The 26,178-nt window shown below is 47.9% G+C and overlaps 1 protein-coding gene across 1 annotated transcript in view; it reads right to left on the bottom strand.

The window, feature by feature from the left end:
* plek (pleckstrin) overlaps positions 1 to 20,507 on the bottom strand; it is a 77,536-nt gene extending 57,029 nt beyond the window's left edge. Inside the window, exons 1-2 of the mRNA XM_085981631.1 lie at positions 20,365 to 20,507; positions 19,347 to 19,528 (exon numbers count right to left, since the gene is read on the bottom strand). Of these exons, the coding sequence (XP_085837757.1) occupies positions 19,347 to 19,528; positions 20,365 to 20,367 (185 nt within the window). The 5' untranslated portion in view covers positions 20,368 to 20,507. The remainder of the gene's footprint in view (positions 1 to 19,346; positions 19,529 to 20,364) is intronic.
* Between the last annotated feature and the right edge of the window lie 5,671 nt (positions 20,508 to 26,178).

Raw genomic sequence — 26,178 nt, 5'->3', positions numbered from 1 at the left:
ACAATTACATTTTTACATGTACATTCAATAACAAAAGTCCATTTATAGATTCAGTCTTTGGGGCGGCTTCCTGACCCTTTCGGGATAGCGCCTTTCCGGAGGTTCTTGTTCTTGGTGCAGAGGCGATTCTGACCTCCTTTTATCGGGTAGTTCATCGGGTTCCACTGCTACTGGGTCTGAAGTAGATGCTACCAGTATGTCGGGTTCATCCCCAGGTACTCGAGACATGGGGTTGATGCATTCCTGTGATGCTAAGATCTGATCGACGTGGCGTCTCACAATGTTCTCCCCGACATCCACTGTGTACATTAAAGGCCCCTGCCTTGTACATATCATTCCGGGCTGCCACTTCTCTGTTCGATAGTCCCGGGCCAAGACTGGTTGCCCTACATTGAAGCTCCTTGTCGGCTTCTCGTTGATGTGCTGGAATTGTTTGTCCTCAACATTTCTTCGCACATTTGGTCCGAGCAAGTCCAGACGAGATCTCAACCTTCGGTTAAAGAACATCATGGCCGGGGTCTGGTTGGTAACTGCATGTGTCGCGTTTCGTTAGGCTAATAAGAAATTGTCCATCTTATGCTGTAGTGGAATTTCCTCGTCGCACATGGCCTTTATCGCCTTCTTAAAGGTTTGTACGAAGCTCTCAGCCAATCCATTGGTGGCTGGATGATACGGGGCGGATGTGAAATGCCTTACCCCATTCCTTTTCATGAATTTTTGGAACTCATCAGACACAAACTGTGGTCCATTATCAGAGCAGATCTGCTCTGGCAAACCGCTTCTGGCAAATATGGTCCGTAGGACTGCAATCGTTTTCTCTGTAGTGGTTGAAGACATCTTTATCACCTCAGGCCACTTTGAATGAGCATCCACTGCTATTAAGAACATTGAGTCCATGAATGGACCAGCGAAATCAATGTGCACCCGTTGCCATGGAGAGGAGGGCCACTCCCATGGGTGTAGGTGGTGCATTTTGGACCTTCTGGCATCCTAAGCAGCTCTTAGTTAGGTCTTCGATTTGTTGATCGATTCCCGGCCACCACACATAAGCCCTAGCTAGGCTTTTCATTTTCACTCCCCCCAGATGACCTTCATGTAGCTCATTTAGCACTATCTCCCTTAACTTGGGTGGAATCACCACTCTGGATCCACACATCACTGTCCCCTGGCATACTGACAGCTGTTCTCTTCTGGATGAGAATGCTGACAACAGTGAGTCGCCATGTGTTGGCCATCCCCTCACCGTCAATTCATATACCCGTGACAGCGTCGGATCATTGCGGGTCTCCTTCTCTATATCCGCGTTTGTTACTGGCAATCGTTCAATTATCGACGAATAAAATATCTCGATAGGGTCCACTGCTGGTGCTTCCTCCGCAGTAGGCAGTGGCAGGCGCGATAGCCCATCAGCGTTCCCATGCTGTCTCGTGCCTTTATATTCTATTTCATATTGATTCACCCTAGAAACAGGGACCATCTTTGTAACCGCTGTGCAGTCATTACTGGCACGCCCTTCTTAGGATTAAAGATGGAGACAAGTGGTTGGTGGTCAGTCAGCAAGGTGAACTTCTGCCCATGCAGATAGTGGTTGAATTTTTTTACTCCCCATACTAGGCTGAGGGCCTCCCTGTCAATCTGGGCGTAGTTGCGCTCAGCTGAGGTTAGTGACCGAGACGCAAAGGGTACTGGCCTCTCCAACCCGTCTGAGAATTTGTGCGACAGCACCGCTCCAATGCCATAGGGTGATGCATCACATGCCAAACGAATTGGTAGTGCTGGGTTGAAATGGGCCAACACCTCTTTTGGTGTGATCAATTCTTTACACTTCTGGAAAGCTCGTCTACGTTCGTCATCCCACTTCCATGGTACCCGTTTGCAGTAGGGTGTTCAGCGGGTGTAATACCGTAGACAAATTTAGTAAGAACTTGTGGTAATAGTTTACCAGCCCGAGGAACGACCTCAGTTGTGACACATTTTCCGGTGCTGGAAACTTGACTACTGCCTCAATCTTGTCAGGGGACTTATGTAACCCCTCTTCATCGATGACGTGGCCGCAATACGAGATCTGTTTCTGGAAAAACTCGCACTTGTGGCGATTAGCTCGTAGCCCATATTCCTTTAATCTGGCGAGCACCTTCTCCAAGTTAGCGAGGTGATCACCGTCATTTTCGCCCGTGACCAAGATGTCGTCCAAATAACACTGGGTCCCTGGAATCCCTTGCAGGACCTGATCCATCGCCCTTTGCCAGATAGCCGGAGCCGAGGCTACTCCAAACACCAGCCGGTTGTATTGATAGAGACCTTTATGGATGTTGATCGTAAGGTAATGTTTCGAAGCTTCTTCTACCTCCATTTGCAAGTACGCCTGGGCTAAATCAATTTTGGCGAAGCGTTTACCACCAGATAGCGAGGCGAAAATATCCTCAATTCGTGGAAGCGGATATTGCACCATGTGAAGGACTGGGTTCACTGTCACCTTAAAATCCCCACAGATGCGGACCTTCTTTGGATCCCCAGGCGTATTACTCAACGACCTCTTCATTACAGGAACGATGGGTGTAGCCCACTCACTCCAGTCCACTTTGGACAGTACTCCTGAACGTTCCAACCCTTCCAGCTCTGCTTCAACCGCTGGTCTGATCGCATAAGGCACTGGTCTGGCCTTCAGAAACTTTGGGCTTGCATTATCCTCTATTTTAATTGTTGCTGTTATTCCTTTTAGTGTTCCTAGTCCCTCCTGGAACACTTCTTTTGCGTCAGTTAGCATTTTTGACAGTCGTCCAGGTGTGATGTCATCATCCTTTTTGGCCTCCACCTTCAGTGCCCGTATGGAATGCCAATCTAAATGTATCTTCCAGATCCATTCACGTCCTAGCAGTGATGGTCCTCCATTTGGCAATACATATATATCCATTTTAGGTATTTCCTGACCTTTATATGTCACTTTCACCCTTATTTTCCCTTTGGGGTAGACTTTTTGCCCTGTATACGTCTTCAAGACAATCTCTGTAGCTTTCAAGGGTATGTGTGAAAATAGCCGCTTGTAGTCTCTTTGATTTATGACTGTTAGAGCTGACCCTGTGTCCAATTCCATTTCCACTTGGACTCCGTCTATCTTGAGTGTAACCCAGATAGTCTGGTGATCCTCCATTTCGGTTACATTATGTAGTTTCAGACAACCCAGCTCCTTGCTTCCGGAGTCTGTGTCACTTTTCTGTTCGTCTGAACCACTGTCCATCATCTGGTGTACCTTTTTGTACTTCTCCTGTGGAGATTTCTTACTGTTGGTTTTCTTCCCAGACCTGCAGACTCTTGCTATGTGTCCTGCTTTCCCACACTGTCTGCACACTTGGTCCTTGAACCAACAATCTTTCTGGTCATGTGTTGTTCTGCCGCAGCGATAGCACTTCCCTGTTCCATAGGTCATTTCGTTGGTGCCATATTCTTGCGGTCTCCGTTGTATCTCTGCAGCGCCGCTTGCGGCTGCTCCGTGTGATACTGCCATACTGAAAGCTTTATCCAGCGTTAGGTCCTTTTCTGATAGAAGCCGTTTCTGGGTTCCTTCACTTTGTAGCCCACACACAAACTTGTCCCTTAACGTGTCTGCTAGTCACGCTCCAAACTGGCAGTATTTCGATAGTTTGCACAGTTCCGTTAGGTACTCAGCATTGCTTTCGTCTTTGTGTTGGTTCCTTTTATGGAACTTAAATCGTTCTGCTATCAGCAGCGGTGTGGGGTTTAAGTGGTCCTGTAGGATTTCTACTATGCTTTCAAAATTCTTGTTTACCGGCTTCTCTGGGGTTATTAGATTTCGCAGTAACTCATAAGTTTTTGCACCCATGGAATTTAACAGAACCAGTGCTTTATTAGCATCTGGCACTTCATTCGCCCTGCAGTACACCTCAATACATTCCACATATGTCGCCCAATCTTCGACTTCATTGTTGAATGTAGAGATACTGCCACTCTTCGGCATCCTTGGTTGTGTGTTAACTATCACCAATGGCGCCTCCCGCGCTTCCCCTTCTTCTCCGCTGGCACAAAATGGCGTCTCCCGCGCTTTCCTTCCTTCCCGCGCTCGCCCGTCTTCTCCGCTGCGGCTTCGCAAAATGGCGTCTCCCGCGCTCTTCCTTCTTCTCCGCGGCTCAATGGCGTCTCCCGCGCTCTCCCTGCTTCTCCGCGGCTCAATGGCATCTCCCCTTGCTTCGCCCCGCGGACCCTGATCAGCCCGTGATCCCTGGCTGTGCTCTGCGTGTTCTTCTCTTGATATTTGTCGACGCCGCTCAGTCTAGAACCCGGCTGTTTCTTACCCTCTCTCTCCGGTTTGCAGTATTTTTCCTCGACGCCGCTCGGTGACCAACCCCCGGCTGCGCCCTGCTCTCTTCACCCTCTTTCTTACCCCGTCGACGCTGCCCGGCTCTCTCTCTCTGCCGTCGGTCGGCTCCAGCCGCCTCTGCTCGGGAAGGGTCTGCTCTGGACCTGTCGTCGGTCTCTTACTGCTCGTTGTGGCTGGGGAACCAAGCCCGGCTCTCCACAGCCTCCCCAGCGAAGTTGGATCTCTGCCTGACTGCTGGGCGGTTGCTCGCGGTCGACGCCTGTGTTCCTGGACTTGACTATTTTTTTTTTATGTTGCAGGTAGATTCGCATCAACACTCGTTGCCACTGTTAGATCCGTGGTTCAGTGGATAAATAACTACACGGATGCTGTACATAAACAAATAACAGGTCTTTACTGGAGGAGGGTAATCTCTAGACTGGGGTACAGAGGCATGCGCACAGCTTATATACCAGTGTGGTCACTGCCGGTACTACAGTATACAGGAGCTGTAAAAAGTAGTTCTGACTTAAAGCACATACACTACAGGGAATACCCCCAAAAATACATGTACACATCAAATAAGTTTTAAAAAATTACATATTTAAAATTTATTAAAATGCCATTTAATTAAATATTTAACGGCCCAGTAATTCGGGTCTCAACGCATGAGTACACACGGGGTACTCACGCGTGGACCCGATGGAAGTGTTGGTTTCTTGCATGCACAGCGCATGCGCGGGAAAACGGCACTTCCGGTCCCCTGAAAGCAGGGGTTAAGAGGTGAAACGCGTGCGATGTATGAGGCAGCGTGTGCGCGTGCGTGTTGAACTTCCTTTTTTTTGACAGGTTTGCCCGTGCGTGAAGGCCTCCACTTTTTACACTTTAAAAAAGCAGACGTAAGGACTTCATTTTAAAAGGTAAGTAGTCAATTAATTAAAATTAGAACATTTTTTCCACAGGTTTATTATTTTTAAATACTTTACAGTAAGGTAAGTGTATTTTTAGCTCCGATTTTTTATAAAATTATTTGTTTCAAAAATTAAAATTATTGTTTAAAATGGTTATTTAATGTTATTTCTAGTTGATTTAACTAGTGTGATTTAAAAAAAAAATTATTTTAACGTTATGTACTGTTTTGGGCGCCCGGAGTTTTCATGAGTTTGACAGTTCTTCTTGATACAGACTCCGGAAGCAAGGAGCTGGGTTGTCTGAAACTACATAAGGTAATCAAAATGGAGGATCACCAGACTATCTGGGTCACGCTCAAGCTAGACGGAGTCCAAGTGAAAATGGAATTGGACACAGGATCAACCCTAACAGTCATAAACCGAAGGGACTACAAGCGGCTATTTTCACATATACCCTTGAAAGCTACAGAGATTGTCTTGAAGACGTACACGGGGCAAAAAGTCTACCCCAAAGGAAAAATAAGGGTGAACGTACAAAGGCCAGGAAATACCCAAAATGGACCTATATGTATTGCCAGATGGAGGACCACCACTACTAGAACGTGAATGGATCCGGAAGATACAATTAGATTGGCATTCCATACAGGCACTGAAGGTTGAGGCCAAAAAGGATGACGACGTCACACCTGGACGAATGTCAAAAATGCTAACTGACGCACAAGAAGTGTTCCAGGAGGGACTCGGAACACTAAAAGGCATAACAGCGACAATTAAATTAGAGGAAAATGCAAGCCCAAAGTTTTTTAAGGCCAGACCAGTACCTTATGCGATCCGACCAGCCGTCGAAGCAGAGCTGGAAGGTTTGGAACGTTCAGGAGTACTGTCCAAAGTGGACTGGAGCGAGTGGGCTACACCATCGTTCCTGTAATGAAGAGGTCATTGAGTAATACGCCTGGGGAACCAAAGAAGGTCCGCATCTGTGGGGATTTTAAGATGACAGTGAACCCAGTCCTTCACGCGGTGCAATATCCGCTTCCACGGATTGAGGATATTTTTGCCTCACTATCTGGAGGTAAACGCTTCACTAAGATTGATCTGGCCCAGGCGTACCTGCAAATGGAGGTAGAAGAAGCCTCGAAACAATACCTCACGATCAACACTCATAAAGGTCTCTACCAATACAACCGGCTGGTGTTCGGGGTAGCATCGGCTCCGGCTATTTGGCAAAGGGCAATGGATCAAGTCCTGCAAGGGATTCCAGGGACCCAGTGTTATTTGGACGACATCCTGGTCACGGGCGAAAATGACAGTGATCACCTCGCCAACCTGGAGAAGGTGCTCACTAGATTAAAGGAATATGGGCGGTGAGCTAATCGCCACAAGTGCAAGTTTTTCCAGAAGCAGATCTCGTATTGTGGCCACGTTATTGATGAAGAGGAGTTACATAAGTCCCCTGAAAAGATTGAGGCAGTAGTCAAGGCTCCAGCACCGGAAAATGTGTCACAACTGAGGTCGTTCCTCGGGCTGGTGAACTACTACCATAAGTTCTTACCAAATTTGTCTACAGTATTACACCCACTGAACACCCTACTGCAAACGGGGGTACCATGGAAGTGGAATGACGAATGTAAACGAGCTTTCCAGAAGTGCAAAGAATTGATCACATCAAAAGAGGTATTGGCCCATTTCAACCCAGCACTACCAATTCGGTTGGCGTGCGATGCATCACCCTATGGTATTGGAGCGGTGCTTTCGCACAAATTCCCAGACGGGTTGGCGAGGCTAGTAGCCTTTGCGTCTCGGTCGCTAACCTCAGCCGAGCGCAACTATGCCCAGATTGACAGGGAGGCACTCAGCCTAGTATGGGGAGTAAAAAAATTCAACCACTATCTGCATAGGCAGAAGTTCACCTTTCTGACTGACCACCAACCACTTGTCTCCATCTTTAATCCAAAGAAGGGCGTTCCGGTGATGACTGCACAACGGCTACAAAGATGGTCCCTTTTTCTAGGGGCGAACCAATATGAAATAGAGTATAAGGGCACGAAACAGCATGGAAACGCTGATGGGCTATCACGCCTGCCACTGCCTACTGTGGAGGAAGCACCAGCAGTGGACCCTATCGAAATATTTTATTCGTCGATAATTGAACGCTTGCCAGTAACTAACGCGGATATAGAGAAGGAGACCCAAAATGATCCGACACTGTCTCGGGTATATGATCTGACGGTGAAGGGATGGCCAACACATGGCGACTCAGTGTTGCCAGCATTCTCATCCAGAAGAGAACAGCTGTCAGTATGCCAGGGGACCTTGATGTGTGGATCCCGAGTGGTAATTCCACCCAAGTTAAGGGAGAGAGTGCTCAATGAGCTTCACGAAGGCCATCTGGGAGGGGTGAAAATGAAAAGCCTTGCTAGGGCTTATGTGTGGTGGCCGGGGATCGATCAACAAATCGAAGACCTAACAAAGAGCTGCTCAGGATGCCAGAAGGTCCAAAATGCACCACCACATGCCCCGCTACACCCATGGGAGTGGCCCTCTTCTCCATGGCAATGGGTGCATATTGATTTTGCTGGTCCATTCATGGACTCAATGTTTTTAATAGCAGTGGATGCGCACTCGAAATGGCCTGAGGTGATCAAAATGTCCTCCGCCACTACAGAGAAAACGATTGCAGTCCTACGGACCATATTTGCCAGGAACGGCTTGCCAGAGCAGATTTGCTCTGATAATGGACCACAGTTTGTGTCCGAAGAATTTCGGAAATTTATGAGAAGGAATGGGGTAAGGCATTACACATCCGCCCCGTATCATCCAGCCACAAATGGATTGGCTGAGAGGTTCGTACAAACCTTTAAAAAGGCAATAAGGGCCATGTGCGATGGTGACATTCCAGTACAGCATAAGGTGGACAACTTCCTGTTAGCCTACAGAAATGTGACACATGCAGTTACCAACCAGACCCCAGCCATGATTTTCTTTAACCGAAGGTTGAGATCTCGTTTGGATTTGCTCAGACCAAATGTGCGAAGAAATGTTGAGGATAAGCAATTCCTGCATATCAATGAGAAGCCGACAAGGAGCTTCAATGTAGGACAACCAGTCTTGGCCCGCGACTACCGAACAGAGAAATGGCAACCCGGAATGATATGCACACGGCAGGGGCCACTAATGTACACAGTGGATGTCAGGGAGAACATTGTGAGACGCCATGTCGACCAGATCCTAGCGTCACAGGAACGAGTCAACCCCATGTCTCGCGTACCTGGGGATGAACCCGACATACCGGTATCATCTATCCCAGAAACAGTAGCAGTGGAAACTGATGAACTAACCGACGAAAGGGGGCCAGAATCGCCTCCGCACCAAGAACAAGACACTCAGGAAAGGTGCTATCCAGAAAGGATCAGGAAGCCGCCCCAAAGACTGAATCTATAAATGGACTATTTCAGTTTAATATGCATGTTAAAGTGTTAACTATTATTTGAATGTTATGGGTACTGTTAATCTAAAAGGGGAAGAATTGTAGTGTATGTACCTTTAAGAGAGAACTACTTTTACAGCTCCTGTATACTGTAGTACCGGCAGTGACCACACCTGTATATAAGCTTTGAGCATGCCTCTGTACTGTTAGTCTTTAGACTACCCTCCTCCAGTAAACACCTGTTGGTTGTTAATTTACAGCCTCCGTCTAGTTATTGGAAAACACCATACTTTAAGAATCACGGATTCAACAGCTGCAAATTATGGCCCATTGTGTTATTCACACACATACTTTCCAGCAAGCTACTTGACTGAAGAAGGCATTGCTGCCAAGGCTCATCGGCAATGTTCCTGCTAAGCTGCGTGGCCACGCGGTCATCTGCAATGTCCTGCACAGGCCGCTCACCGGCTTTTCCATTGTAGATACCGTGCATACGCAAAAATTTGAATGGGCCATGCAGGAAGCAGTGTAGCTTACGGGGAACATTGCTCATCGGCCCCGATTTTAACTCCAGGTGGATTCCCCGCTGAGGCTTGAGTTATAATTACAGTCGGGTCTCAATGATGTCATTGGGTCGCAACATGCATATGTAAAGAAGGACCTTGTTGGCTCCGGGAGGGTGTCCTTGCTGCCTGCTCAGGAAAACAGGTTAAAGTTGCAGATGTTGGGATCATGGCGGCTTTCGGACAGGTAAGAGCCAGGGCGATTTTAACTGCCCGCCCGCCTGTCAGGTTTCTGCTGAGTGAGTAGGGTTAAAATTGCCATCATGTTTACGCACACACATCTTACAGTGAGAGTAAGAATCAGCAGCAGGGTCCCAAGCTGATTTTTCCCTTTCTAATCCAAGGAATGCTAAAGCCGATTGTAACATTTAAAAGATAATCCTGGCTGATAATTCCACAACTGCAACATGAATTCATAACAACAACAACTTGTATTTATATGGAGCCTTTAACATAGTAAAACGTCCCAAGGCGCTCCACAGGAGTGTTATAAGACAGAAAGTTTGACAGCAAGCCACATAAGGAGCAATTAGGGCAGATGACCAAAAGCTTGGTCAAAGAGGTCTTAAAGGAGGATAGAGAGGTAGAGAGGTGGAGAGGTTTAGGGAGGGAATTCCAGAGCTTAGGGCCTAGGCAACAGAAGGCACAGCCACCAATGGGTGAGTGATTATAATCAGGGATGCTCAAGAGGGCAGAATTAGAAAAGCGCAGTTATCTCGGGGAGTTGTGGGGCTGAAGGAGATTACAGAGATAGGGAGGGGTGAGGCCATGGAAGGAGTTGAAAACAAGGATGAGAATTTTGAAATCGAGGCGTTGCTTAACCGGGAGCCAATGTAGGTCAGCGAGCACAGGGGTGATGGGTGAACGGGACTTGGTGCGGGTTAGGACACGGGCAGCCGAGTTTTGGGTCACCTCAAGTTTACGTAGGGTAGAATGTGGGAGGCCAGCCAGGAGTGCATTGGAATAGTCAAGTCTAGAGGTAACAAAGGCATGGATGGGAGTTTCAGCAGCAGATGAGCTGAGGCAAAGGTGGAGACGGGCGATGTTACGGAAGTGGAAATAGCCAGTCTTAGTTATGCTGCGGGGATGTGGTCGGAAGCTCATTTCAGGGTCAAATATGACACCAAGGTTGTGAACAGTGTGGTTCAGCCTCAGACAGATGTTAGGGAGAGGGATGGAGTCAGTGGCTAGGAAACGGAGTTTGTGGAGGGGACAGAAAACAATGGCTTCGGTCTTCCCAACATTTAATTGGAGAAAATTTCTGCTCATCCAGAACTGGATGTCGGACAAGCAGTGTGTCAATTTAGAGACTGTGGAGGGGTCGAGAGAAGTGGTGGTAAGGGAGAGCTGGGTGTCATCAGCGTACATGTGGAAACTGACGCTGTGTTTTTGGATGATGTCGCCAAGGGGCAACATGTAGATGAGAAATAGGAGGGGGCCAACGATAGATCCTTGGGGGATACCAGAAGTACCGATGTGGGAGCAGGAAGAGAAGCCATTGCAGGTGATTCTCTGGCTAAGATTTGATAGATAAGAACGGAACCAGGCGTGTGCAGTCCCACCCAGCTGGACGACAGTGGAGAGGCGTTGGAGAAGGATGGAGTGGTCAACCATGTTAAAGTCTGCAGACAAGTCAAGAAGGACGAGGAGGGATAGTTTACCTTTGTCACAGTCACAAAGGATGTCATTTGTGACTTTGATGAGAGCCGTTTCGGTATTGTGGCAGGGACAGAAACCTGATTGGAGGGATTCAAACATGGAGTTGTGGGAAAGATGGGCATGGATTTGGGAAGCAACAACATGTTCAAAGACTTTGGAAAGGAAAGGGAGGTTGGAGATGCGGCAGTAGTTTCCAAGGACGGAGGGATCAAGGGTTGGTTTTTTGCAGAGAGGGGTGATGAAGACAGATTTGAGGGAGAGGGGGACAGTACCTGAGGAGAGAGAACCGTTAACAATGTCAGCTAACATGGGAGCCAGAAAAGGAAGTTGGGTGGTCAGCAGTTTGGTGCGAATAGGGTTGAGGTAGCCGGAAGTGGGTCTTATGGACAAGATGAGTGCGGAGAGGTCATGAGGGGAGATCGGAGAGAAACTGGAGAAAGATGTGAGTTCAGGGCTAGGGCAGGGGGGAACTTTAGAGGACGTTTGGCCTGCTGGATTAGGGGAAGGAAGGGAAGTGGCAGAGGCAGCTGAACGGATGGTCTCAATCTTAGAGACAAAGAAGTCCATGAGCTCCTCACACTTGTTGTTGGAGGTGAGGGTGGAGGAGACAGGGGCGAGGGGCTTAATAAGATGGTTAGCAGTGGAGAATAGAAACCGGGGTTTGTGTTTGCATTCCAGAATGATTCTGGAATAGTGAGCAATTTTGGCGGACGAGAGCAGAACCCAATAATGCTTTATGTGGTCTAGCCTGATCTGGCGGTGAATGGCTAAACCAGTTGTCCACCATATCCATTCAAGTCTGCGTCACTTGGACTTAAGGGAGCGAAGATGAGGGCCGTATCAGGGAGAGTGGCCAGGGTGAAAGAGAGTAATTGTTTTAATAGGGACTAGAGCATCAAAGGTGGTGGTGAGGGTGTTGTTGAGCAGATCGGTAGCTGCAGAAATGTCATGGTGAATGGAGGGCCAAAGGTTGGACAGTTGGGATTTCATAAGTGCAGTTGTAAGAGAGTTGGGGGAGAGTTTTTTCCAGGGACGGACACAGAAGGAAGTAGGTTTGGGGGGTAGTGGGGGAAGGGGGATGTGGGTGGAGGGCGATATGAGGAAGTTGTCAGAGATGGCCTTATCTGCGATCGACACAATGGGAGTAGTGATGCCACAAGAGATGACAAGGTCGAGGGGGTGGCCGTGAATATGGGTTGTGGAGTTTACATGAAGGGAGAGATTAAGGGAGGATAGAAGACTAGTGAACTCAGAGGAGAGAGAGCATGGTGAATTGAAATGAAGATTGAAATCACCGAGAATGAGAAGTCGTTCATTACAGAGGCTGAGGGAGAAAAGCAGTGAAGTTGTCTCGGTAATAACATTTTTATGGTCCTTGGGTGGGTGTTAGAGAATGAGAATTTTAAATGAGAGGTGAAAGGGCTGAAATAAGGCGAGATGCTCAAAGGAGGAGAAAGTGCCGGAGCAGTAGGGGGACAGGCCAAGGTATGATTTGGTGATGAGAGCCACACCGCCACCACGGCGGTCTGAGCAGGGCAAGTGGTGGAAGGTATAGCCAGGTGGGGAGGCTTCATTTAAGGGTAAGGGGTCATCACCTCTCAACCAAGTTTCCGTCAGGGCCATGATGTCGATGCAATCATCCACAATAAGCTCATGGATGGCAAGGGCCTTGTTCGCAAGTGAACGGACATTCTGGAGGCTGATGCGGAGAGGGTCGGTGATGGCTGACCCACTGCCAGCGTCCACAGGGTCAGCGCTGGGAGGGGTGAGTTGGATGGGGAGGAGATTAGCAAGGTTAGCCCCCAGTAGGCGTGCTGGGCAGGAAGGCCAGTGAAACAGTAAAATGGGACAGTTGGGGTTGCTGCTGGTAAGGAGGCAATGAAGAGTGTCTCAATGGGCCCTGTTGTGTCTCCTTGTGTTCTTATACTATATATATTACAGACACTTTTAGTTCATTTTTAGTTAGTGCTTTTACTAAGCTGTATTCTTGCTTTTGTTACAGTGCTGCCGCATGGTGCGGAGTGATACAAGATGTCCGACGCTGCACTGTGCACTGCCCGTGCACAGTGTGCCACATAGCAATATAACTACACCATACCAAAGTAGTTCCATTTAACGATGTGATACTATAACGATGTAACATCCCTCTTTCTCAAAAAACTAAAATATGAAATTTAACAATTTAAATTAACAAATATTATATCTAAACTATTATTATCAACTACAAAGAATCATGAGTTTTTTTTTATTTGCGATATCGCTCAGGTGGTTGGATGTTGTCCCTCCATCTTGTGGATTTGGTGGTGACCATTCCTCTCTGCGGTGTTTTGGTGTGTTCCACTCTCATTGTTGTTGTTGCTGTCGCCTTTGGAGTTGGAGTGTGCATGCTCGTGGTTGTTTGATTTGTAGCGCTTGTTTCTGGTGTTGTACTGCTTGTGGTAGCTGGTGTTGTCAATGTTGCTGATGTTGTCTGCTGCTTATCCAGTTCAGGTGAAGGTCTGATGTGGAGTCTGTTCCATCTGTATTGGTTACCAGGTTCAGTCTCTACGAAGTAGGGTCTTGGAGTATCAGCTTTTCCAATGACCTTGGCTGGATTCCAGGTTTTCAACACTGCGTCTTGCACATGCACTGATTGTCCATTCAGCAATTCTGGTGGCGTCTTTGCATGTTTATCGTAATGTTTGCATCCTACGATTTGTGCTTCTGCCAGCTTTTGTCTGAAGTCCTCCTGGTCCTGGGGAGGATGTATTTTTGCTGGTAGTGTAGTCTTAAACTTCCTCCCATTCAGCAATTCCGCAGGTGATTTCATGTCTGCTTTCAGTGGTGTTGATCTGAGTGATAGGAGGATAAGGTCTTGGTCTTCCCCCATCTCACTACTTTTGATGAGAGTTCTCTTGACAGTCTGGATCTGTCTTTCGATGAACCCGTGTCCCCTTGGGAAATGTGGGGATGAGGTTACTACTTTGAACCCATACTTTCCTGCCAGAGCTCTGAATTCACTCGATGTGAACTGGGTTCCATTGTCACAGATTACCTTTTCCGGGATTCCTTGTTCAGCAAACAAGCTCTTTGCAATCCTGGTGGTAGTTGTGGCTCTCAAGTCTTTCATCCTTCTCACAAAAGGAAACTTGGAATAGTAATCTGCTACTATGAGATACCATTCTTGATTGCACATGAAGAGATCTGCCCCAACAGTGTGCCATGGTCTTGACGGTATTTCACTAGGTATCATCTCCTCTTTCTGTTGTGCATTTCTGTATTTCTGGCATATACCACATGCAGAGACCATCTGTTCGATATTTTTGTACATGCCTATCCAGTATACAGCTGATCTGGCTCTCAGCTTGCATTTCTCCATTCCCATGTGGCCTTCATGTATGAGATGGAGAAGTTGTGTCTGCATCGTCTTTGGCATGATGATCCTCGATCCAGCAAGGAGAATACCGTCTTCTACTGCAATATCGTCTTTGATCGTCCAGTATTGACGAATTGTCGCCTGTACCTGCTGGATTCTCTCCGGCCACCCCTGTATTACTTGTTGTGTGAGTAGTTGCAACTCTTCATCTTTGCTAGTCTCATCTCTGATTTGACTGAGCTTTGTAGGGGTAACATTCACTAGGTGGTGGATTTTTACTGTTAGGTCCTCCACCTCGTGTTTCTCATATGGTGACAATCGAGACAACACATCTGCTAGCACCATTTCCTTTCCTGGCTTATATTTAAGCGTGAAGTCATAGCTTTGGATTCTTAGAATTAGTCTTTGCAGTCTTGCAGGCGCTTTGCACTGCTTCTTCTTATAGATCTGTTCTAGTGGACGATGGTCACTCTCTATTGAAAATCGTCTGCCATATAGGTATGTATGGAATTTCTCGCATCCGTACACTACTGCTAATAGTTCTCTTTCTATGTTGGCATATCTCGTCTCGGCTGACGTCAAGGCCTTTGATGCGAAAGCTATCAGCTTTCCTTCTTGCACCAGAGCTGCCCCATGTCCTCTGGTAGAAGCGTCTACTTGCAGAGTGACTGGTTTTCTTCTGTCATAATATGACAGACTTGTTTCTTTGCACAACAGTTCTTTAAGTTGTTTGAAATTCCTTTTGTGTGATTCAGACCACTGGTATTCGGTGTCTTCTTTTAATAGCTCTCTGAGATTTGTTGTATGTTCCGACATGTGTGGGATGAAAGAACTCATGTATTGGACCAAGCCGAGGTAACTCCTCAGCTCTTTCTTGTCTTTGGGTGGTTTCATTTCAGCAATCGCCGCAATCTTCTCTGGATTTGGCTTGACTCCCTCTGGTGTATAAATCATACCGAAGAATTGGCATTCCTTGACTTTAACTATGCTCTTATCTGCATTTAACTTGATGCCAGCCATCCTGGTACTCTCCATGGCCTCATGTAGGTGCATGTCATGGTCTCTTTCATCTGCTCCATAGATCTGAATATCATCAACTATCCCTATAGCTCCTTCACAGCCTCTGTCTGTCTCGTCTATTTTCTGTTGAAAGATATCTTGACTGACCTTTAGCCCGAATGGTAGCCGCAGGAATTTGTAACGCCCAAATGGTGTGTTGAATGTTGTCAACATCCTCATCCTCATCCAACTTCACGTTCTAATATCTATTTCTGGCATCTAGTTTTGAGAAAACCTTGGCTCCTGCCAGTGATGGCGTAATCTCCTCTAGCGTTGGGGTGGGATAGTGGTCCCTCTTTATCGCCTGGTTTAGATCTTTGGGGTCCAAACATATTCTGAGACGCCCGTTTGGCTTTTCTAGTACCACAATTGAGTTTACCCAGTCTGTGGGTTCAGTGACCTTTACGATCACTCCCTTTTCTTCCATCTCCTTTAGCTCTCTTTCAAGCTTTGTCTTCAGCTCGATGGGTACTTTTCGTGGAGCATGGATAACGGGCTTTACCTCTGGATCGATGGTGATGTGGTATTGGAAATCTCCGAAACATCCCACTGTATCATCGAAACATTCCGGATACATGTCTATCAAGTCTTTTTTACTCTTGATTTGTGGGCAGTTCTCCAATGGGGTGTTGCTGTCTATCTTCAGTGGCGTTTCTGTCAGCTCGTGATGCACTGAGATCAATCTCAACTTCTCGCAGCTGTTTAATCCCAGGATCGCTGGCCCCTCAGTGTCGGTGACATAGAACATGCAGTTGATGTTCTTTCTTTTATGTGTCCCTTTGATAAAGGTTATTCTGAGTTGTTTAATCTCACTCCCCCCGTATGCTGTCAGTGTGACATTACTTGCCTTTAAACAACCGCTTTTCGGGTAGCCATCTTCTCTCAGGTTTTCAGGAAAGATCTGCTGGTACAGTCTCAATGGGAGAATGTTGCTCTGAGCCCCTGTGTCCAGCTTCAACTTTAATTTAATGGTTGTGGGCCGACCTTTGACCTTTTTTTTGATTTGGATGATGGTGTGCAATTCTCTCCTCAGAGTATTTTCCACTCTGGACATCTCGTGAAGCAGTATCTTTATGGTTTCGATGTTTAGTGCATTGTCGTGATCATCATCATCATCCTGCTGATCCATGGCATGGATATTGTGTTTCTTTCTCTGGTTCTGCTGTCCTCCTTTGTTTTTGATGTATGTTCCTCCTTTCTTCGTTCTACACCTCTTTTCCCAGTGGTTTAGTTTGCCACATGCATTGCAGCTTGTTCCATATGCTGGACATTTCCTCTTGTCTGTGTAATCGTGCGGTCTTCCACAATTTCTGTACATGTTTCCCCCGTTGTCATGTGCATGTCTTTGTGTGTTGTACTTTTCTCTCACTGCATCCACTCTGTTGTCCATCTCAGAAACTGTCCGCATGTCAGCCGTTTGAGAAATCAGCATTTTCATTTGCTGCTTCATGGCTTCATGAGCTCTCGTAGTATCTATAGCCTCTGTTATTCCAAGCTTTTCTTTTCCTATCAGGGCTTTTTGTGCCTCTACATGTGCTGACCCCCATATTAGCTGGTCCACAAGCCTTTCCTCCATTTCCTTAAATTTACACTTGCTGGCTTCATTTCTCAGCCTTGTCAGGAAATTGTCAGCTGTTTCACCGGGTTCCTGTCTTAGACTCTGGAATTTGTATCTGTGTGTATGGTGATTGGATTTAGGCTCTAGATGGTTGCTGAATTTATCAAAAATTGTCGCTGGGTTTTCCTTTTCCTCTTCAGTCAAACTCCAGCTATTATACAAATCTAGGCCTTTTTCTCCTGTCCACAACAGAATGTAACTAACCTTTTCCTCGTTGGTAGTACCCTTCAGGAAGCTTTTGAATGTAAGCTCATATTTCTGTTTGAACTTGCAGAATGCTTCTACTATATCGTCGGCTTCCCAGTTCATGAGGGGTTGCATTTGCACAGTCAGTGCAGCGGCAGCCGTCATTTTAGTTTCCCGTATGATTCTGCAGACACCGGCACTCACAATCAGCTCATAAAATCATTTTTCGTCTTATTCGTAGTTCGTATAGCAGAATTTGTACTCACTTATACCGCTGCCACCATGTTGTGTCTCCTTGTGTTCTTATACTATATATATTACAGACACTTTTAGTTCATTTTTAGTTAGTGCTTTTACTAAGCTGTATTCTTGCTTTTGTTACAGTGCTGCCGCATGGTGCGGAGTGATACAAGATGTCCGATGCTGCACTGTGCACTGCCCGTGCACAGTGTGCCACATAGCAATATAACTACACCATACCAAAGTAGTTCCATGTCAAAGTAGTTCCATTTAACGATGTGATACTATAACAATGTAACAGGCCCTTCGTAGGATACTTTTAACATAGCAAAACATCCCAATGTGCTTCACAATGCTGGGTCAGACACAAGGAAGAGAGTGGAAATTAGAGGATGTAGTCAAATGCACTGTCAACGAGATAGGTTTTAAAAGGCTGTTGAAAATAGGGAGAGATATAATAAAGTGAAAGGATTTAGGGAGAGAATTTCAGAGTGTGGGGCAAGATGACCGAAGGCTCTGCCATCTATGGTAGAGGGAGAGGAAACGCACAGTACACTACAAGAGCTGGGACATAGGACTGGAAGAGGTTGCAGAGGTAGGGTGGCACATGGAGGGATTTGCAGACATGGATGAGGAATTGGAAGTTGATATGCCGAGGGGTGGGAAGCCACCAGAGATCAGCGAAGACAGGGGTGATAGTAGAGCAGAATTTAGTGCGAGATAAAATGAGTTGGAAATCATGTAGGGTGGAGGTAGCTTGGTGGGGAGGAGAGCATGGGATGTCTGGAAATTATAAAGAAGTGGATCAGGGTTTCAATCCCAGTGACCTGGTGAGGGAGGGACAGAGATATTTCAAAGTGAAAGTAGGTGGTCTTGGTAATGGACTGGATGTGGGTTCCAAAGATCAGTTTAGGACACTGAAGGTGAGTGCTGTCACGTTGATCAGGATGGTTTCAGTGCACACAGACCAGGGATCAAACCTGGGCCCTTCCTGGTCTGTATGGCTTTAGTAACAATCCACACAATGTACTTACACAAATTGAACGATCAGTAAAAGATATTTTACTGCAGTCATGGAGGGCCTGCCCCTTGGGTTGTGATATTTTCTGCTGATTTTTATTGAGAGGATGGTCAGGACCAATTGGCATGTGGATGGGGTGGAATTAAAGCAACCAGTTACAAAGGCTATGCACAGGCAAGTTTGCAAGAAACAGGTTGTGTAAGATGTCGGAATTTGAGTCGGCACTTTAGGGTTAAGGCACTTGTGGCCATCCCGTTAATCTCATCATCATATTTGGCCTTGACACCCTCATGGTCTCTACTGCTGACTAACTCTCTCCAATAACATTCTTAACTCCATTCTTTGCACACATAACATTATCATACCGAATCTGATAAAACTGAAGTCACAAAGATCTCGGACTCTCATTTTATCGATCCAAATTAACTACAGGTCAATGCTTCTATCTCACCAAACTAGACCAACTATGCAGATTAATCAATTTGCTGCTGTATCGACAGAAGATGTAGACAGAAGGAAAGACTTGCATTTATATAGCTCCTTTCATGACCACCGGACATCTCAAAGCACTTTACAGCCAATGGCGCACTTTTGAAGTGCAGTCACTGTTGTAATGTGGGAAATGTGGCAGCCAATTTGCGCACGGCAAAGTCCCACAAACAGCAATGTGATAATGACCAGATAATCTGTTTTTGTTATGTTGATTGAGGGATAAATATTGGCCAGGATATTGGGGATAATTCCCCTGCTCTTCTTCGAAATAGTGCCATGGGATCTTTTACGTCCACTGGAGAGAGCAGACGGGGCCTCGGTTTAACATCTCATCTGAAAGACAGCACCTCCGACAGTGCAGCACTCCCTCACCACTGCACTGGAGTATCAGCCTAGCTTTATGGAGTGGGACTTGAACCCACAACCTTCTGACTCAGAGGCGAGTGTGCTACCAACTGAGCCACAGCTGACACTATAAACAGATCAATTGAAGGTCTTACCCCAAATGTATATTTGCAGGCAACTTGACAGACTTTCTTGTTGACCTTCGTGCAAATTTCTGACCACTTTCGATACACTGAATTGCTCTCTTGATGTCCTTCACCCAGGAATCGCGTTCTTCAATGTATGTAGCTTGCAGATAATGGTCCTGACTCTTTGCTGTATGAAACTTGAAAACAAACTGGGAGAAAAAAGATTTCACGATAAACAACTGTAAGAGGGCAAAATCAACTACAGAATAAAACACACACAAAAGCAATCTGTATGGCAGAGAGTTCCAGATTTCTACGCAGCCAGTTGTTATGATCTGGAATGCACTGCCTGAAAGGGTGGTGGAAGCAGATATAACGCTAACTTTCAAAAGGAAATTGGATAAATACTTGAAGGGGAAAAATTTACAGTGCTACGGGGAAAGAGCAGGGGAGTGGGACCAATCGGCTTTCAAAGAGCCGGCACAGGCACGATGGGCCGAATAGTCTCCTTCTGTGTGGTACGATTTTATGATTCTATAACAATGAAACATTTTTGCATGTATTAGATTATTTATTTGGATTCTTAAGTTTTAAAAACTGTAATTAATGTGACCATTAAAGGCTACAGTTTAATCTGCCAGTTTACATAATAATTTGAACCTTAAAAGTCTTTTTATTCACATAACTAGCTGCAGTTCCTATGATGTATATGTGAAGGAGTTTTCAGAGAGTTAACTGTCTCTCTCATCCGTGATTGAATTATGAAACAATGCTATTTACTGATAGAAATAAATTTAGTTACAGTTTTTCTCTTTTTCTCTCAAATATTAGTCTTATTTTAGTTCTAGTTCTTACAGGAAATTTAATCCTAATTTTAGTTTCATCAAACAAAATTTAGTCATATTTTAGCTTAAGTCAAGAATTTACTAATATAATTTACTCGACAATTATACATATGCAGTATTTTTTATAAAACATGTGTCATTTAATAATTAATATTTACAAGCAACCAAAAAATTGCAATAAATAATTTGGATTTACACACCATTCTTTTGCTGTAGTCCAGGCATGGGGATGTAACCAAACTCCCCTTCAGCGGAATGACTCCTTTGGGACTCCCGTCAGCTTTTTTACTGTAAAATTCAATCCCATCTTCTAAAAGAACAACCCAAATTGCCTTCCAGGAATTAAACACAGTCCCCTATAGCAGAAAGAAAAAATTCCCATCAGGAGGTATGATGTGCAATGACATCCCAGTGACTAACATAAATACTGACATTGGTGAACCTTTTATTTTGGGCAGCCAGATTTGCGAAATTCAAGTTCAATGTTACGTGCCAGGCTTCCTCATAACCAACTGCTTAAGACAGATCTTATGTAAGGGATTATAACCAAGGTACATATCCACCATGAGCCCCACTCCCCTCCAAGCTTCGGAGTGACAGGTCAGTATAGGCCAAAGCCCAGCTCCCCTCCAACCATTTTGCCCTTTCACTATAAATCCACATTGGTCCTGGAGCTCACACAGTGGACAAAAGAAGCCCATCTATTGCAAGCTTAGAAGTTCCAAACCATGAAGGAGAATTGCTTGTACACATGTCTGTCACAGCACAAACTTAAACTGCGCTGGGACTTTGCTGCAATTGAAGAATGCTCAGAGTTGTCCTTCATCCAGTAGAGTACTGAAGGACTGTCCAAGCTAAAGTTGACATTCACCTGAACTGTCGGGTACTACCATGAATCAACAATTGAGACAGACACTCCTGTAGTTTTCAATAATACATGAAACGGGAACGGCACAAACACAAGCAGCTTTTAGTGTGTTAAATCTGAAAAATTCCTTTAAACACCGAGTTTCATTCAGCCGGCCATGCCTTCAGCTGCCTGGGCCCTAAACCCTGGAATTCCCTCCCTAAACCTCTCCGCCTCTCTCGCCTCCTTTAAGACGCTCCTTAAAACCTACTTATTTGACCGAGCTTTTGGGCATCTGTCCTAATATCTCCATATGTGACTTGGTGTCAAATTTTGCCTGATAATCACTCCTGTGAAGCGCCTTAGGACATTTTACTCCATTAAAGGTGCTATATAAATCCAAGTTGTTGTTGTTTACAATTTGTTGTTAATCTGCTTCACAAGAGTCATTGTATTTTGTTGCGGATGTGCTTTTAGATATTTTGAAGTGATAAGGCAATGTTTAAACTCACGTTTTCGTTTTACAATCTCTGTCAATCTTAAAACTGTTGAGTGGGTAGTAAATGCTTCACAAAATTCTCACCATATAGAAAAACGGAAGTCTAATGCCAGATGCTGAGTTACTTAATGACCATGGGTAAAAGTGTTGTCCTGGGAAAGGGCTTTATGTGGCAGAAGCACACATCAGGACTACAGGTGTGCGCCTCCTACCAGTACAGTGGACAGAAAATCACAGGGGTATGGGCCCAAATTCTCAATATGTGGCCCAGCACATGAACCTCAGCACCGGAAACACTGAAATGAAGATAAGCCACGCATCTAACTGGTCATATGAGTCACTGTACTTTCTTTTCCCCGAGCATTTTTTCAAATAGCCAAAAGCATATAGGTTTTCTACAGTGCTATTAAACCACAAACACATCACATCAGCAGTCATGTAAGTTGGAGGAGCCTGTCATCTGCAGCCAGTTAGTGACTGATAGAAAGTCTGAATCACACTCTGCTTGAGTTTACTGTGCTTGACAAACCTCTCAGTGTCTTATGGCTGATTTATATTGCTGCAATGTCGCCTCAGGGCTGGGGCGATGTGGAAACCGCCGTTTATGTTGAGGATCCGATTGCGCAACTCTCACACAACATAAAGCGAAAGCTTGTGCACGCCTGCTCATTTTAAAGTCACAATTCACGACTTTTTGGCCTTCCGCGCATTGTACAGACGAGCCGAAAACAGAAACGTCGTGAACAGGTAGCCACAAAGGGAAGGACAGGAGATTGCAATCTCGCACATGTTGGTTTCAAAAGATTAAAACACAGCAGTTCCCCAGCAGGACCTTTGCTGCTTTACAGTCAGTCAGATGTGGCTATTAAAGAACTATTAGATAAGCCCAATAATTCGCGCTATGCAGTGTTGCTAATGGTAACTTCTTGCTTATTGTGCACAGGATTTGCTGCATCAAACCAGTGCCAATTGTTCCCATTATTCCAGTACCATTCTGACTATTCTATCTTCATGTACAGTAAGAAGTAAATTGAAATAGTAAATAGCTCCCACACATCTGTCGCGCGTTACACATTCATGCATCTGTTGTACACCTCCTAATGGCTAGTTTCAACATCGAAATGATGTAGGCCTCGTAGCAAATCACCCCGTAACTTAAATAGAGGAATTGTTACTCTCGCCAAACAAACAAAACAAAGGGACTTGTAAACTGCAAAAATAGTTTGAAAGAAATGTATCAGAATCCAAGTTGCCAACCCTCCAGGATTGTCCTGCGGTGTCCAGGAATTGCAGATTAATCTCCAGGACACTGCTGTGATCAACCGTAGAGAAAAATCATAGAGGCCTTAAACAAAATTGAGTCTTTTCTCATTTTCTTTGAACACCTTCATTTATTAGTTGTAAAAACGTTGGAGATGGGGCGGGGTGGGGAAGGGTTGTTTCACTAACAGTCAAGATTCATCCAATTGGGGAACAAAGAGTCTGTTTCCAGTGTGCCTGGAGGATGGACCAATGGCGGGAGTGTGGGAGTGGCGGGTAGTCATGTGATGAGACCTCCAGAGGCCCAACCAGAGCTGGCAACCCTAAGTGAAAGAACTGAGCCAAATCCATTTTAAGCATTTGTTACCCCTTGAGTTACCACTTTTATTTGTACTAAGTGCTTAGAAATGATTTCCGCAGGAATAGTTGAGACATTTAGCATCCCTCAAAGGACTGAAGAAGGTCATGCCAGCAGATGAAAACTGGATTGTCTCACACAAATACAACTTGCTCACCAGGCTGTACTGGAGGAATAAATGCATGTTATTGCAGTCCTTTGATTCACAGATGTTTTAATGACCTCGATAAATTGTAGCTGTTAGTATTTAAAATCCTGCAAAGAGTTAAGATTTAACAGTCCAATACTGAACTCTCTCAGAACGAGGACAGAGGCATATGCAGTGCATGCAAACAAAGAAGTCTAATTAGTGGGGCAGGCCGCGAGATGCCCTTCTCCAGCAAAATCTAGCCCATTCACTTTTGAACCTCTGCAAACGATCTCTGCTCCTGGCTCCACCCTCAGTGCTGTTTCCAGCTTCGATCTGCTGCGGCTGCTACTCTGAGGAATGGAACATTGCTTTGGATAGGATTTCACACGACATGCTTTACAAGATTGGGAATTCCTAACTACAGCGTAATTCCACGCCTGTGCTCGCTGACCTAAATTGACTCCCGGTCCACCAACGCCTCAATTTTAAAACTCTCACTCTTGTTTTCAAATCTATCCATGGCCTCCTCACGCCTCCCTATCTCTGTAGCCCCCTACAAGATCTCTGCACTCTTCCAATCCTGGCCTCTTGCACATCCCCGATTTTAATCGTTCCACCAACGGCAGAGGGTGGGGGGATTGGGGGGGTTGGGAACAACTGGGAATGGGGGGGGGGATTGGGAGGCTGGGAACTGCAGAGAGTGGGGGGGGATTGGGGGGGCTGGGAACGGCAGAGGGTGGGGAGGATTGGAGGGCTGGGAACGGCGGAGGGTCGGGGGATTGGGGGAGCTGGGAACGGCAGAAGGTGGGGGGATTGGGGGGCTGGGAATGGCAGATGGTGGGGGGATTGGGGGGGCTGGGAACGGCAGAGGGTGGGGGGATTGGGGGGCTGGGAACGGCAGAGGGTGGGGGGATTGGGGGGCTTGGAACGGCAGAGGGTGGGGGGGATTGGGGGGCTAGGAACGGCAGAGGGTGGGGGGATTGGGGGGCTAGGAACGGCAGAGGGTGGGGGGATTGGGGGGCTGGGAACGGCAGAGGGTGGGGGGATTGGGGGGCTGGGAACGGCGGAGGGTCGGGGGATTGGGGGAGCTGGGAACGGCAGAAGGTGGGGGGATTGGGGGGCTGGGAATGGCAGATGGTGGGGGGGGATTGGGGGGCTGGGAACGGCAGAGGGTGGGGGGGATTGGGGGGGCTGGGAACGGCAGAGGGTGGGGGGACTGGGGGGCTGGGAACGGCAGAGGGTGGGGGGATTGGGGGGGCTGGGAACGGCAGAGGGTCGGGGGGATTGGGGGGCTGGGAACGGCAGAGGGTGGGGGGATTGGGGGGCTGGGAACGGCAGAGGGTGGGGGGATTGGGGGGCTGGGAACGGCAGAGGGTGGGGGGATTGGGGGCTGGGAACGGCAGAGGGTGGGGGGATTGGGGGGCTTGGAACGGCAGAGGGTGGGGGGATTGGGGGGCTGGGAACGGCAGAGGGTGGGGGGATTGGGGGGCTTGGAACGGCAGAGGGTGGGGGGATTGGGGGGCTTGGAACGGCAGAGGGTGGGGGGGATTGGGGGGCTAGGAACGGCAGAGGGTGGGGGGATTGGGGGGCTAGGAACGGCAGAGGGTGGGGGGATTGGGGGGCTGGGAACGGCAGAGGGTGGGGGGATTGGGGGGCTTGGAACGGCAGAGGGTGGGGGGATTGGGGGGCTTGGAACGGCAGAGGGTGGGGGGATTGGGGGCTGGGAACGGCAGAGGGTGGGGGGATTGGGGGGCTAGGAACGGCAGAGGGTGGGGGGATGGGGGGGCTTGGAACGGCAGAGGGTGGGGGGGATTGGGGGGCTGGGAATGGCAGATGGTGGGGGGATTGGGGGGGCTGGGAACGGCAGAGGGTGGGGGGATTGGGGGGCTGGGAATGGCAGATGGTGGGGGGATTGGGGGGGCTGGGAACGGCAGAGGGTGGGGGGATTGGGGGGCTGGGAACGGCAGAGGGTGGGGGGATTGGGGGGCTTGGAACGGCAGAGGGTGGGGGGGATTGGGGGGCTAGGAACGGCAGAGGGTGGGGGGATTGGGGGGCTAGGAACGGCAGAGGGTGGGGGGATTGGGGGGCTGGGAACGGCAGAGGGTGGGGGGATTGGGGGGCTGGGAACGGCGGAGGGTCGGGGGATTGGGGGAGCTGGGAACGGCAGAAGGTGGGGGGATTGGGGGGCTGGGAATGGCAGATGGTGGGGGGGGATTGGGGGGCTGGGAACGGCAGAGGGTGGGGGGGATTGGGGGGGCTGGGAACGGCAGAGGGTGGGGGGACTGGGGGGCTGGGAACGGCAGAGGGTGGGGGGATTGGGGGGGCTGGGAACGGCAGAGGGTCGGGGGGATTGGGGGGCTGGGAACGGCAGAGGGTGGGGGGATTGGGGGGCTGGGAATGGCAGAGGGTGGGGGGATTGGGGGCTGGGAACGGCAGAGGGTGGGGGGATTGGGGGGCTTGGAACGGCAGAGGGTGGGGGGATTGGGGGGCTGGGAACGGCAGAGGGTGGGGGGATTGGGGGGCTTGGAACGGCAGAGGGTGGGGGGATTGGGGGGCTTGGAACGGCAGAGGGTGGGGGGGATTGGGGGGCTAGGAACGGCAGAGGGTGGGGGGATTGGGGGGCTAGGAACGGCAGAGGGTGGGGGGATTGGGGGGCTGGGAACGGCAGAGGGTGGGGGGATTGGGGGGCTTGGAACGGCAGAGGGTGGGGGGATTGGGGGGCTTGGAACGGCAGAGGGTGGGGGGATTGGGGGCTGGGAACGGCAGAGGGTGGGGGGATTGGGGGGCTAGGAACGGCAGAGGGTGGGGGGATGGGGGGGCTTGGAACGGCAGAGGGTGGGGGGGATTGGGGGGCTGGGAATGGCAGAGGGTGGGGGGATTGGGGGGCTGGGAATGGCAGAGGGTGGGGGGATTGGGGGGC

Source organism: Somniosus microcephalus, chromosome 3 (genome assembly GCF_052327205.1).
Source record: "Somniosus microcephalus isolate GS21.2 chromosome 3, FLI_Smic_1.0, whole genome shotgun sequence".
Classification (NCBI taxonomy): Eukaryota; Metazoa; Chordata; class Chondrichthyes; order Squaliformes; family Somniosidae; genus Somniosus; species Somniosus microcephalus.
This window is presented reverse-complemented; position numbering and strand designations above follow the sequence as displayed.